Raw genomic sequence first — 14,821 nt, 5'->3', positions numbered from 1 at the left:
AGCTGTTAGTGTCTTAACAACCGTTCTACAGGTGCATGTTCATTAATTGTTTATGGTTCATTGAACAAGCATGGGAAACAGTGTTAAAACCCTTTACAATGAAGATCTGTGAAGTTATTTGGATTTTTACTAATTATCTTTGAAAGACAGGGTCCTGAAAAAGGGATGTTTCTTTTTTTGCTGAGTTTACTTAGCATGTTAGCTAACCCCAGCCAGCCAATTTACATACATAATAATAGGAAATTCTCTGATCAACTGAATTTGACAAAAATAGAAACAGTGATCATTGGAGTCTCTCTATATTGGTGTACCCTCAAAGCTCAGAGCTACAGTGGGGAGAACAAGTATTTGATACACTGCCAATTTTGAAGGTTTTCCTACTTACAAAGCATGAAGAGGTCTGTCATTTTATCATAGATACACTTCAACTGTGAGAGACGGAATCTAAAACAAAAATCCAGAAAATCACATTGTATGATTTTTAAGTCATTAATTTGCATTTTATTGCATGGCATAAGTATTTGTTACATCAGAAAAGCAGAACTTAATATTTGTTATTGTCTTCCAGCATGACAAGGACCCAAAACACACAGCCAGGGCAACTAAGGCGTGGCTCCGTAAGAAGCATCTCAAGGTCCTGGAGTGGCCTAGCCAGTCTCCAGACCTGAACCCAATAGAAAATCTTTCGAGGGAGCTGAAAGTCCGTATCGTCCAGCGACAGCCCCGAAACCTGAAGGATCTGGAGAAGGTATGTATGGAGGAGTGGGCCAAAATCCCTGCTGTAGTGTGTGCAAACCTGGTCAAGAACTACAGGAAATGTATGATCTCTGTAATTGCAAACAAAGGTTTCTGTACCAAATATTAAGTTCTGCTTTTCTGATGTATCATATACTTATATCAAAATGCAAATTAATGACTTAAAAATCATACAATGTGATTTTCTGGATTTTTGTTTTAGATTCCGTCTCTCACAGTTGAAGTGCACCTATGATAAAACATTACAGACCTCTACATGCTTTGTAAGTAGGAAAACCTGCAAAATCGGCAGTGTATCAAATACTTGTTCTCCCCACTGTATGTCCGTCCAGCAGGTGGGAGCCCAAGTTTTGAAGCTCTCCCCCAGACAGGAACTCAGCTCCCAGTAGGTAGCCTACTGCACACCCTGCACTCATGGATGGCATGCTTCCCTCTGTGCCTTACATCGTTGTATACCACCACAAGGGATCCACAGGGAAGGTGCACAGCCACCCTGACCTCCCTGTGAACCAGTTTTATCAGTCCTTCCTCCAGGGACATTGTGAGAGTGGTGTCTGAGAGCAGCTTGACTCTTACTAAAAAACTGCAGTATGCTGCAAATACTGTGTCCAAAAAGTTTTTTTTTTTTTCTGCCGTAATTTTGCAGTGCACTATACTGCAATTACTGCGCCCAAAATACCAGTCGACTGCAGTTACTGCAGTTTCAAAACGGCACATTCTTTTTTGTAAGGGGATGGTGACCAGACACTAACCCCGCGGACAGCTGTCAATCAGGTGGGGGTCGATGGCAGACACGCTGGGGGTGGTAATTGTTGTGACTTTACTTTCATTAATTTGATGGCTGTTACTTATCTAATCAACTATGTTTAATTGTTACCCAATTTTAAATTAATAATATAACAATTAACTCATTCGGATTTGGGGCACCATGAGAGCGGTTCTTTAAAGAGTTACCATCTCCCGAATTAAACTATGCAGGTCTTTACCTATTACATCCATAAACAGTAATAAACGTATTAATCATAACCTAGCATCATATCATCATTTTTGAACAGTCGTAACCTTGCATCTGCAAAAACCTGAGCCATACATATGGTCCAGTACTACACAAATTGGTTTTATAATTTATTTACTAGCTAACTAAATGGTAACACAGGATAAACATACAGACTTAATGCATTAGAAAGGTCCCTAGCGAACTGACAACGATATGTCTGCTTGTTACAAAAGACATGGAGAGGGCGAGAAAGAGACACTTAACATAAGTACATTTTGAAACTACTCTCACTTATACTTTGCACACAAACCGCCACCCGCTTTGTGTAAGAAATCATGAATGTATTTACGTGGAAATGCCTTTGTTTGCCGTGTATCTTTTCTTATCGAGCCTTCTTGGAAAGGGGGTTGGTTGAGTCTTTTCGCAGCATGCTTGTAAGGCTCTGATTGTCCAAAAGGGGTCCCTACCCCTCTTCTACTGATCTCCTCTGCAGTCGTCTGGTATCTTGTCATGTAGTCCTGAACAGAACTACAGAGTTTATTCTACTTCCATTCACTCTGGAAGATGCTTCTATGAAGATAGGCAAGCAAGCCGTGTAGATGGTTCCGAGTGGGGTGATGAGTCGCGTCCTACAGTGGTTTGAGAAGAGTAGCAGAATGGTCCCACTTAAATTCACTTTTCTAGATACTTTACGTAGGACTGCTAATCAGCCGTACCAGTGATTGTCCGGGAGGTGACTATCGTCTCTACCTCGTTGAGATTCAAAGTTTAAACCACTTTTAACAAGATCTGCAGCTCGACATCTTTCTGGTCTGATATGTTAATTTTTAACCCATAATTTTATACACTTTGTTCAAAACGCTGACACGCTCTCTGACCTCTCAAGGGGGCGTTGACTACATACTTGTACAAAGTTATAGAAACAGTTTCCTTTTACAGTTTCTAAAATCTCACCCCTCTCAACAAAAACACTTTCTTAATTGTTCATATGTCTATTCTTGTTCTGAGAAATGAAGGCTATTCCATGCGAGAATTTGCCAAGAAACTGAAGATAACATACCACGATGTGTACTACTCTCTTCACAGAACAGTGCAAACTGGCCCTAACCAGAATACAAAGAGGTGTGGGAGGCTCCGGTGCACAACTGAGCAAGAGGACAAGTACATTAGTGTCTAGTTTGAGAAACAGACCTCAACTGGCAGCTTCATTAAATAGTACCCGCAAAACACCAGTCTCAAAGTCAACAGTGAAGGGAGAGTTCCTCTGTCCAGTGTCTGTGTTCTTTTGCCCATCTTAATCTTTTCTTTTTATTGGCCAGTCTGAGATATTGGTTTTTCTTTGCAACTCTGCCTAGTATGCCATCATCCTGGAGTCACCTCTTCACTGTTGACGTTGAGACTGGTGTTTTGCGGGTACTATTTAATGAAGCTGCCAGTTGAAAACAGATTGTTAAAAATATTTGCTAATTTATATAAATAAAACATACCTTATTTACATTAGTATTCAGAGCCTTTGCTATGAGACTTGAAATTGAGCTCAGGTGCATCCTGTTTCCATTGATCATCCTTAAGATGTTTCTACAACTTAATTGGAGTCCTCCTGTGGTAAATTCAATTGATTGGACATGATTTGGAAAGGCACACCTGTCAAAGGTCCCACAGTTGACAGTGCATGTCAGAGCAAAAACCAAGCTATGAGGTTGAAGGAATTTTCCATATAACTCTGAGACAGGATTGTGTTGAGGCACAGATCTGGGGAAGGGTACCAAAATAAATTCTGCAGCTTTGAAGGTTCCCAAGAACAGTGGCCTTCATCCTTCTTAAATGGAAGAAGTTTGGAACCACCAAGATTCTTCCTAGACCTGGCCAAACTGAGCAATTGGGGGAGAAGGGCCTGGTCAGGGAGGTGACCAAGAACCCGATGGTCACTCTGACAGAGCTCTGTAGTTCTTCTGTGGAGATGGTAGAAACTTCCAGAAGGACAACCTTCTCTGCAGCACTCCACCAATTAGGCCTTTATGGTAGTGTCTAGACGGAAGCCACTCCTCAGTAAAATGCACATGACAGCCTGCTTGGAGTTTGCTAAATGGAACCTGAAGGACTCTTCAGACCATGAGAAAAAGGATTCTCTGGTCAGATGAAACCCAGATTGAACTTTTTGGCCTGAATGCCAAGCGTCACGTCTGGAGGAAACCTGGCACCATCCCTACGGTAAAGGATCGGGGTGGCAGCATCATGCTGTGGGGGATGTTTTTTAGCGGCAGGGATTGGAAGACTAGTCAGGATCGAGGGAAACCTGAACGGAGCAAAGTAGAGATCCATGATGAAAACCTGCACCAGAGCGCTCAGGACCTCAGACTGGGGCGAAGGTTCACCTTCCAACAGGACAATGACACTAAGCACACAGCCAAGACAACACAGGAGTGGCTTCGGGACAAGTCTCTGAATGTCCTTGAGTGGCCCAGGCAAAGCCAGACTTGAACCTATTCAAACATCTCTGGAGAAACCTGAAAATAGCTGTGCAGCAACGCTCCCCATCCAACCTGACAGAGCTTGGGAGGATCTGCAGAGAAGAATGGGAGAAACTCCCCAAATACAGGTTTGCCAAGCTTGTAGGGTCATACTCAAGAAGACCTGAGGCTGTAATCGCTGTAAAAGGTGCTTCAACAAAGTACTGAGTAAAGGGGCTGAATACTTATGTAAATGCGAGTTTTTTTTAAATGACTTTGAATACATTTGCAAAAATGTCTAAACCTGTTTTAGCTTTGTCATTATGGGGTATTGTGTGTAGATTGATGAGGGAAAATAACAATTTAATCATTCTAAATAAGGCTGTAAGGTAACTTTGTGGAAAAGTCAAGGGGTCTGAATACTTTCCGAATGCGCTGTATATGTACAAATTACCTCGACTAACCTGTACCCTTGCACATTGACTCGGTACCGGTACCCCCTGTAGTTTGCCTCATTGTTTTGTGTAACTTTAAAAAACTTTTTTTACTTTAGTTTATTTAGTAAATATTTTCTTAACCGCATTGTTGGTTAAGGGCCTGTAAGCATTTCACGGTAAGGTTGTACCTGTTGTATTTGGCGCATGTGACAACTTAAATTACATTTGTAAACTGACTTATCTCATAGAACAAAATGTACAAGACCTAAGCCTGTGTTGCACTCAGACCTTATTTTTTGCATTCATCCCAAAACCCCATTCTTTTCCACCATAGGAATGGATGAAAAAACCAGAGGTAACTCATTACCGTTTTTTAGGACTACAAGCTGGCGAGCTGTCCCTAGTTAACACAGCCACAGTCGTAAACCCTGCCTATTTCTAAAATGTTTCTTCTTAAAATTCAATGTTTAACCCAAACACAACCACACTGCTAACTTTCTGCCTAACCTGAAACTTAAATGAAAACCAAAAAGCTCATTTTTGTTTTCATTAAGTTAAGATAGACTTTGTGGCTGTGATAACTAGTGACAACCCTATTGGGGAGCTGGCTATAACATTACATGAAAATAAATATTACAAGAATGATTTATTGAAAAACAAACCTTAACTGTTCACACTATTATTCTCAGAAAATGTAGGGCCAAATAAGGAGCATGTTGGGCATTGTAAAACTAAAGCATTTAAGCGGAATGGATATCATGAAAAACATTTCCATGTAATAAAGTTTAAAACCATGCTTGTCATCTTTCAGCACATACCTAACAAACTACAGTATTGAATTCAAATGAGTAAAACATGTGATTCTGTTTTGAATTAACCAATCCACTGTATGATCTCAGAATCTGTTTCAAATCACCAATTTCCTTATGTTTCAGTGTGTGAAAAAAGTATTATTTAACAGATACAATGACATCCATTCTTGCAAATATGTTACCGTGATCTAGAATGAAAACTCACTCAAAACGCCATTCGGTACTTTGTATACAAAGGCCATGCTGTGCCAAGCATGGCAGTAATGGTAAGTCAAAAACAGAGTCATTTTATAGAATCCTGGTCAAATGAAATGTGATCTTCAAAGTGACATCTTCTTTCCCAACATTATGTACCAATCCTCATTCAATTCCTTCTTGCTTGTCTTTAATTGCAACCTGAAACAAAGTTGAGAGATATGAATTTAGTAGTTACACATTCTGCTGATCAAGTAGGTCTATACTCACCAATTTGTATTATTATTAGTTTTCAAAAATACATTTCCATTTTAGTCATTTAGCAGATGCTCTTATCGAGAGCAACTTAAAGTAGTGAGTGCATACATTTTCATACTGGTCCCCCATGGGAAACCAACTCACAACCCTGGCATAGCAAGTGCCATGCTCTACATCACAGGACAGGCTCGAGGTAATGGCTGGAGCGGAATAGGTGGAATGGTATCAAATAATCAAAACACATGGTTTCTATGTTTGATGCCATTCGCACCGTTCCAGCCATTATAATGAGCAGTCCTCCCCTCTGCAACTTCCACCGGAGTACATACATTTTTGGCAAAGAATAATATTTTCCACAACCAGTTCTCGTATAAAGGACAATCCATATAATATTATATAGACAGTTCGCTACAGTAGAACTGTTCCACGAAATGTACCGATTAAGAGATGTGATGATGACGGTATCTCATGTACTCACCCTGAATCGCTCCTCCAACAAGGACAGCTCACTGATGAGGTCAGTGATTGCATTAGTGAAAGCCTCCTGAGGACTGTAGTCTGGTGTGGTCTGAACACGGATCACAATCTTGTGCTCCAGCGGATGAGGGACCTTGTAGCCAGCAAATAGCACTTGGGGGTCTTTCAGAAGTTGTCTGCAAATACAATACATTTTATTTATGATTGAGGAGCGTCGCAATTATCACTGATTAGACAAGAATCACAAAATTCAAGAATTGCACTCACTGTCTGATGATGTTACCAAGCGTGTGATCCTCTTTGTTCAACGTGAAGAGGCAGGCGTTAGGGACTTTTGTGTCCTTGATGATTGTGATTCTAAAAACATGTTTTTTGTAAGAGTATTTCACTTTCAGATTCATATTCAGTGGTAATGGCAGAACAATCATTGTGGCGTGTAAGTTAGCTGGCTAGTTTATGCTGAATTGAGCTAACATATAGTAGGGAACAAAGCCAGAACTATATAACTCTGGTAGCCAGTAGACGCGAATTTGCTAGCTGATAATGCCTGACAGACTTCCCTAGCTGCTACTCTTTAGCCACTGGCAACGCACAATATATAGCATACTAGCTAACTGTCAGGCTATCAAATATGATATGTTGTAGCATGCTACCTATCTAGCTACTTCCTGAACCAGAATATGGGATTCTCTTCTGAGAATCGCCATATTCAACGTCTCCTGTAAACACAGATTATGATTCAGATATCTCCCTACCTGGCAGTTAACTATGATCGCTAGCTAACCTAAACCAGAATAACAATAGCTAAATGAGCTAATCCGAACGTCAGCAAGGGATCAAGTAATATGTTACAGTAGCTAGCTAGCAATATGTATAAAACGTACTTCTTTTCCCCTTCAAACAACAGAAATGACTCGAATGCCGGTGGCGCGTTCATATTTGAACAGTTAGTTAACGTTAGTTATCTACGTAGTTGCATATAAGAATGCAGAAACAGCGAACACACAACACAGTTATTGAATGAGGGACTCAATAGCTGGTGGGACCAACTTCCGGTAGCGTTTCTTGTTAAGGGATTTCAAAATAAAGGTCTTCATACAAGATCTGTGCGTCTTGATGAGTGAAATCACAGAAATGATAAAGCCCTTATCAATGGCGGTCTGGACACCAACCTGTACCTCAAAAAGAGAATCAGAAGACGACTAAGGGATGCTTCAGAGTCTTGATTGAGAAGTGCATAGGACGATGAATTAGGAGATAAATGGGGAGGATAGGCACGGAGGTAAGGGCACTGATCCAAGTGATGAAGAGAAACTGCAGCGAAGGTGATCTTGAGGCAGTAGACCTGGACAGCTGGCTGAAAGAAATGCACTGGAGAGATGGTCGAAATGATAGACAGCATGGCAGAAATGCAGGCCACCATAGCCGAGAGCAGAGTCCTCAAGCCTGAGAAAAATAACTCTGTCCAGAGCTTTGTAAGTTACACCTACTTAGTAAGTGTAGTCACATCTGCAATGTGTTATGAAGTAGTTATAGAGTATATCTAGAGATTGTCTATAACATAGCACTGTCCTGATTTGTTTGTTTGTTGTTTCTGGTCCTACAGAGCTCAGGGAAGGTCTCTGGTCCTGTGTGGCATGACTGGCCTCTCACCACCGCAGACCCTGGATGAAGCCCTATGGCCCTGCCCTCTGCTGTGGCCCCTCCCTCCCCAGAGGATGTCCCAAGGCCTTTGACTCCTCCCAGCCCTGTCTATGCCTTTTTTGCTCCGCCTGGTGTGGAGTACTTCTTATACCACCGCAGCCCTTATCTGGACCCCATCACCAACCTGAGCGAGAACGGTAGGAAGCTGCTCCAGGAAATGGCGCAGGAAATAGCAGGAGTGGCCCAACAGGTAGGTTTTGGGAAGTGGTTGTCATTCCCTCCTACTATAGCTGTAAATTACCTGCAGGGTTGGGTAGGTTACTTTCTAAATGTAATCCTTTACAGTTACTAATTACCTATCCAAAATTGAAATCAGTAACGTAACTTTTGGATTACCCAAACTCAGTAACATAATCTGATTACATCCAGTTACTTTTAGATTACTTTCCCCTTAAGATACATTAGAAGAAGCCAAAAATGTATGTTACCAATTGAACAACATCTATTGAAGGATACATCAGTGTTAAAGTTTACATAGCTGGTCATATATGGATGTTACATTTTACTTTATCGGGTTGGTTATGTAGGCTTCCTCTAACCTTTGGGGTGGCAGGCAGCCTAGTGGTTAGGGTGTTGGACTAGTACCCAAAAGGTTGCAAAATCGAATCCCTGAGCTGACAAGTTAAAAATCTGTTGTTCTGCCCCAGAACAAGGCAGTTAACCCACTGTTCCTAGGCTGTCATTGAAAATAAGAATTTGTTCTTAACTGACTTTCCTAGGTAAATAAAGATAAAATATCACATTCTACTACATATAATAATACAATTAAATTATATATTTACATTAAAAACCGAACTCTATCAGAATTCCAGTCATTCCAATAAATGTTATACCTTGGGCTCATTGATTCGAGTTGAAAAATACATGCTGCGCTCATGGAATGGCATGCTTTGAACACTACTAAAAAGTGCTATTTACATTTGAAAAATGAATGCCATATGCTGCAATTGCTATAGGCCTATTGTTAACCTTTTTGTTGGTGACACTTTGATATCTTGACAATATTCTGCTGTTTAAAGTGTAAATTCACAGATGAAACAATAGGGTTCACATGGAGTGTGACAGTTGAACTAAGCTCATGAGTAACTAATAAGTTATATTCTTCAAGCATCAATGGATATGTTTGGATATGTTTGGACACACCTACTCATTCAAGTGTTTTTCTTTTTTTGTGTAATAATAGTGAAGACATCAAAACTATAAAATAACATGTGTTAAAAGTGTTAAACAAGTGTTAAGTGTTAAACAAATCCAAATATATTTTATATTTTTCAAAGTAGCCACCCTTTGCCTTGATGACAGCTTTGCATTCTCTCAACCAGCCTCACCTGGAATGCTTTTCCAACAGTCTTGAAGGAGTTCCCACATATGCTGAGCACTTGTTGGCTGCTTTTACTTCAATCTGCGGTCCAACTCATCCCAAACCATCTCAATTGGGTTGAGGTTGGGTGATTGTGGAGGCCAGGTCATCTGATGCAGTGCTCCATCACTCTCCTTCTTGGTTAAATAGCCCTTATACAGCCTGGAGGTGTGTTGGGTCATTGTCCTGTTGAAAAACAAATGATAGTCCCACTAAGCGCAAACCAGATGGGATGGCGTATCACTGCAGAATGCGTCCAAGGGGCCCGTTTTTAGGAACTCCGGGTGGAGTTCTCCACCATTGTGTTGGAATATAAGCTATTGTGATGGAGGCCAAGTCAAAGTGCTGAAAACATTCCATTTGGAGGGAAGCTGTACCTTCTCGTCTGTACACTATGAACCTCACTGTTCAGCCAAAGGGGGAGCTCTTTCTTTAGCCAGGTTGAGACCAGGAAATCCTCCCCCTGAGGGTAGATGTGGACTAGAGCCAACACACACTGCTGGACTGACTCTTTCGCTCTTGAATGCTTTATCCTGCACATAGTCCTCTAGAGTTCCTACTTACAGTGCCTTCGGAAATTATTCAGACCCCTTTACTTTTTCAAACAAAAAAATACGTTACAGCCTTATTCTAAAATGTATTAAATTGTTTTTTCCCCTCCTCAATATACACACAATGCCCCATAATGACAAAGCAAAAACAGGTTTTTATAAATGTTTGCAAATGTATTAAAAATAAAAAACAGAAAACCACATTTACATAAGTATTCAGACCCTTTACTCAGTACTTTGTGGAAGCACCTTTGGCAGCAATTATGGCCTCGAGTCTTCTTGGGTATGACACCACAAGCTTGGCACACCTGTATGTGGGACTTTCTCCCATTCTTCTCTGCAGATCCTCTCAAGCTCTGTCAGGTTGGATGGGGAGCGTTGCTGCACCGATATTTTCAGGTCTCTCCAGAGATGTTTGATCAGGTTCAAGTCTGGGCTGTGGCTGGGCCACTTAAGGACATTCAGAGACTTGTCCCGAAGCCACTCCTGCGTTGTCTTGGATGTGTGCTTAGGGTCGTTGTCCTGTTGGAAGGTGAACCTTCGCCCCAGTCTGAGGTCCTGAGCGCTCCGGAGCAGGTTTTCATCAAGGATCTCTCTGTACTTTGCTCCGTTCATCTTTCCCTCGATCCTAACTATGTCCCAGCCAAAACCCTGAGGAGGCGTCTAGCTTTGTGAATGATTTAGCCCCTGCTATGTCCCAGAATATCTCCCCTCTGGTTGGCAGCTGAAAGTGTTTCCTTTTTACATACTTCTTTAGCTATTTTGAATCCATACAGTCTGAGTGAGCCCTCTTTCTTCTCAACTATTACTAGTGAGTGGACACATTCAGTAGGCTCTTCTACTTTGTCTTGGATATGTAAGGACTCTAGCCTCAGTAGCTCTGCTTTTAGCTTGTCTCTTCGTGATAATGGGACCTTTCTACAGTAGGTGCATGGATCACTGGTCTATATGGCTGCTCTAACTCGATTTTGTGCTGCACCTTGAGTTTTCCTACTCCCTGAAAAACATCAGTATATGTATCCTCTACATTAGTCATTTCACCATTCACTGTATGAACCCGTTTCACTAGACCCAGTAAGTTACATGACTTGAACCCAATGATGGGTGTTTTTTCTCTCTTTACTATGACAAACAGAACCTTGTGAGATCATCTACCCCCTGTACCAATGTGCATGTCCCTGAACTGGCAATTGCTTCACCACTGTAAGCTTTCAGTATTATCTTTTGTTCACCAATGGTTTTACCTGTAACCGTAACAATTCAGTCTATGGAATGATGTTGACCTGTGCTCTAGTGTCAAGTTTAAACACAATGTCAGTTCCATTAGTCTTGTATTTTTATTTAACCCAGTAAGTTGACTGAGAACACATTCTCATTTACAGCAACAACCTGGGGAAAAGAATAGCCAATTGTAAACTGGGGATGATTATGAGGGCCAGATTGGGAATTTAGCCTGGATTGCAGGGTAACACCCCTACTCTTACAATACGTGCCATGGGATCTTCAGTGACCATAGAGAGTCAGGACACCCATTTTACATCCCATCTGAAAGACAGCACCCTACACAGAGCAATGTCCCCAATCACTTCCCCGGGGAATTTTTTTTTAGACCAGAGGAAAGGGTGCCGCCTACTGGCTCTCCAACACCACTTCCAGCAGCATGTAGTCTCCCATCCAGGGATCAACCAGGACCAACCCTGCTTAGCTTCAGAAACAAGTCAACAGTGGGATGCAGGGTGGTATGCTGCTGGCTGTAGTTAGCTGTCCAGTCCTTGTCCGGTCCTGCAAGTGCGACTGTTCCCACAAAAAGGTCACCCAAAGACCCATCACTGTCCTCGTTGTCACTGCTATTGTCCTGGTCCTCTTTGACACGGTGTACTGTATTTTGTTGTCTCCGCTGCCTGAATTTGAGTGCAAAGTGGTTCTTCATGCCACGGTTGTAACACTCTCTTTTCTATATGCTGGGAACTGGTGAAGTCTGTGCTCTCCTCCGCAGTTGCCGCACGAGAGCTGGTTCCCTGAAGTGCGCTGTTGACTGCTGTCGGCACTGTCCTTTGAAGTGAGCCTTTTAGCTGTAGCTCTTCCTTTGCTAACATACTCCACTTTGCATACTATGTCACTAAGAACACCATTGTCCATTGACCATATGCGACTCTGAGTCACTTCTCTAGCTTGACACATTTGTATTGCTCTTTCTAGTGTCAATTTATTCTCACCAAGTAACTTTTCTCTCAGCCCCTTGTCTCTCACCCCCATGACAATTCCATCTCGTATCAGCGAGTCTGCAATTTCACCAAAATTACACGACTGACATTTCAGTTTCAAGTCCATAATAAATTCCTTTAATTTTTCATTCTGACATCTACTGTTGAAATCATACTTCTCAAATGTCTTGTTTCCTCATCCATTAGCTGAAAGTTGTTGAAAGCTGTTGTAGACATCAATGGCGTCGTCTTTTTCAGCCTCCTATCGCCGGTCAGATAGAAGATGAAACGCTGCTTGAACCGCTTCCATTGCTCTTCAACGTTTCTTTTAAGTTTCAGTTCTGTTAGAGGCTTTAGCTGCTCCATGTTGTTAGCCAGCTAGCACTGCAAAACAACTAGCTACATGCACTGCACGCTCCGTTAGCACCTGCATGTTTTTTTTTTACCACAGTCTTGTTAGCCCAGTGGTTAGTAAGCTAACATTAGCTAAAGTTAGTTAGTTGACGTGAAGCCTCTTGGCTTCGTTCAGCATTTTCTACCAAAACTCGATGATGGATGAGACAACGGTGAGTTCTAGTCACTCCTGGTACCATGTTGTATCTTCTTGTCTAAGAAATACTAAAGAAAACAACTGTTCTTTAAAACATAAGTTCTTCTTTATTCAAGTTAACAGGAGCCGTACAAGAATTGTGCATTGAGCTGGGATTTCCCGCTCTCCCACCTCTCTGTGCGGGCTGTGCGTCCCCTAAGTGGTCACGTGGCCTCTGATACAATATGCCACATCTGGTAGCTAAGAAATTGAACAGAACTAGAGTGAGTATGAATTACTTGAAGTGTCAGGTAAAGTGAAGACTGGCGAGTTTGGGCCTTGCCCTGATGATGACAAAGACGAATCTGACCCAGTGGTACTGAGATTTTTGGAGAGAATGGATCCTTGCTGTATGCCTTATCCATATGTGGTGTCAGGTTGGGTGAAAAGAGGTGGAGACTGTTGAATTGGTGAAAGTAACTGGAAGTGGACTTGTGATGATTTTTGTAGTGTGTCTTCCACCCAGAGGGAGTGGTGTCTCCGCACCATGAGCCTTGGGACAAGACCTGTGACTTGCTTTCCTCTCCGAAGCAGGGCACAGTTGAAAGGAGTGATAAATGGGGTAGCATTAAGTGTTGTGGAGGATCAACTGAAATGGAAGATTCCTGGTGTCTGTGACATCTGCCATTTGGTCCGACACAGACCTAGTGGAGAGTGTGGTGAAACAGAAAACACTGTCTGTCCTGCTGAGTTTTGATGCAGTCTTTACCCCAAAAACGTAAAGTTAGGGTGTGTCAGTTATCCCATGAGAGTTTTTGTCCCGAACCCATTATGGTGTTTTGGGTGCCAAGTTTTATGGTCATGCAGCAGTGTGTAGGAGGGAGATACCTAGTTGTGAGAAGTGTGCAGTGGGGCATGAAACAAAGGAATGTGTAGCACAGGAGGCTACTGAGGAGAGGATGGCTCATAATAATGACCGGAACGGAGCGAATAGAATGACATCAAATACATGGGAACCATGGGTCGAGGGCAAGGGATCCTTAGAGGCTCCCTGTGAGTATGCCGAGGCCAATAGAGGTATAAGAATAACATATGCTTCAGTAAGGTTGGCTTCTTAGCGTTCATAGCCATGGTTATGGTTAACTGACTGCAGAAATTCAATGTAAATCACAGAAAATAGATGTTCTGGTGGCAGCTGTAGAAAAGTACTTGGTTTACAAGGTTTTTCTGCAGAAGAGCTACAAGGTGTATTGAACAATAGTGTCCCGTCTTCACAGGCTGCCAGCTTGGTGTAGGATCAGATAAGGCCAAAGTAGTGGAATAGTGGTAAGGTTTTAAAGAGTGTAGGGTTAGTTGGTCAGGCAAATTTTTCTTCTGTTTCCCCTCTCCTTTTTGTCACAGTGGGGATTTCTCTATTGAGAAAACTCTTTCCTCTCTCCTTTGTGACCCGAAACGAAGAGTGTATCAATTCGTTGGTAGGCAAATGGAAGACAACCATTCACTCCTCGATTCCCTCCTTTAGGCGATTGCCTCCTTTAGGCGAGGAAGCACAAGTGTATCCTACCGGAGTCCTTCACTGAAAAGTTTTGAAATCTGCCACACCCCCTTTAAATCATCTATCGTTTTCTGGAATGAGAAAAGCATACACACATTTAAAAACGTTATGCTACGTATCCTTTCATGTATAAAATGTCTTGCAAATTCGTTTGTATCACTTTATACATTTATTTTGGGATTCCACCCTGTAAACGTAATTTGCCTGATGGCGCGCGATTGGAAGACAGTCTCATTTCATAAGAGCGCATTTTAGTCCACATTCCCTTTCCTCGCCGCCTCTTCTTGATTACCTTTGACCTTTTCCAAAAGTAGGCCAGAGAGAGGACACCGGAGTTGATACTATCTTAATTGAGAAAATTAATGCTCCAGAACAGTAGGTGGACACACAGTAGGTGGCGGCATGCACATCTAACGTTTGTTTGCGACCTCAATAAAAGAATAGAAGAAGACTTAAAAAAAAATATATATATATATATATATATATACTTTTTTACGTTTGAAGCTACATTCCAAACCGGAAGTTACCCGATTTGC

At 41.9% G+C, this 14,821-nt stretch overlaps 1 protein-coding gene across 1 annotated transcript; it reads right to left on the bottom strand.

Moving 5' to 3' along the window:
* Positions 1-5,271: 5,271 nt before the first annotated feature.
* On the bottom strand, positions 5,272-7,435 carry polr2j (RNA polymerase II subunit J). The gene is made up of 4 exons (XM_035782117.2): positions 7,267-7,435; positions 6,650-6,739; positions 6,384-6,558; positions 5,272-5,848 (listed from the first exon to the last, which is right to left on the bottom strand). Exons 1-4 carry the CDS (start codon positions 7,317-7,319, stop codon positions 5,813-5,815), a joined length of 354 nt encoding a protein of 117 aa, XP_035638010.1. The 5' UTR covers positions 7,320-7,435; the 3' UTR covers positions 5,272-5,812.
* Positions 7,436-14,821: the final 7,386 nt, after the last annotated feature.

This window comes from Oncorhynchus keta, chromosome 12, assembly GCF_023373465.1.
Source record: "Oncorhynchus keta strain PuntledgeMale-10-30-2019 chromosome 12, Oket_V2, whole genome shotgun sequence".
NCBI classification, from domain to species: Eukaryota; Metazoa; Chordata; class Actinopteri; order Salmoniformes; family Salmonidae; genus Oncorhynchus; species Oncorhynchus keta.
Note: the sequence above shows the minus strand (reverse complement) of the source record. Positions and strands in the feature narration are given on the sequence as shown.

Excerpts from the sequence above, each read along its gene's own strand:
- polr2j (XM_035782117.2), bottom strand. The coding sequence starts at position 7,319 with ATGAACGCGCCACCGGCATTCGAGTCATTTCTGTTGTTTGAAGGGGAA. Across the intron at positions 6,740-7,266 it reads TTGTTTGAAGGGGAAAAGAA|AATCACAATCATCAAGGACA; the intron begins GTACGTTTTATA and ends ACATGTTTTTAG. Across the intron at positions 6,559-6,649 it reads CTTGGTAACATCATCAGACA|ACAACTTCTGAAAGACCCCC; the intron begins GTGAGTGCAATT and ends TTGTATTTGCAG.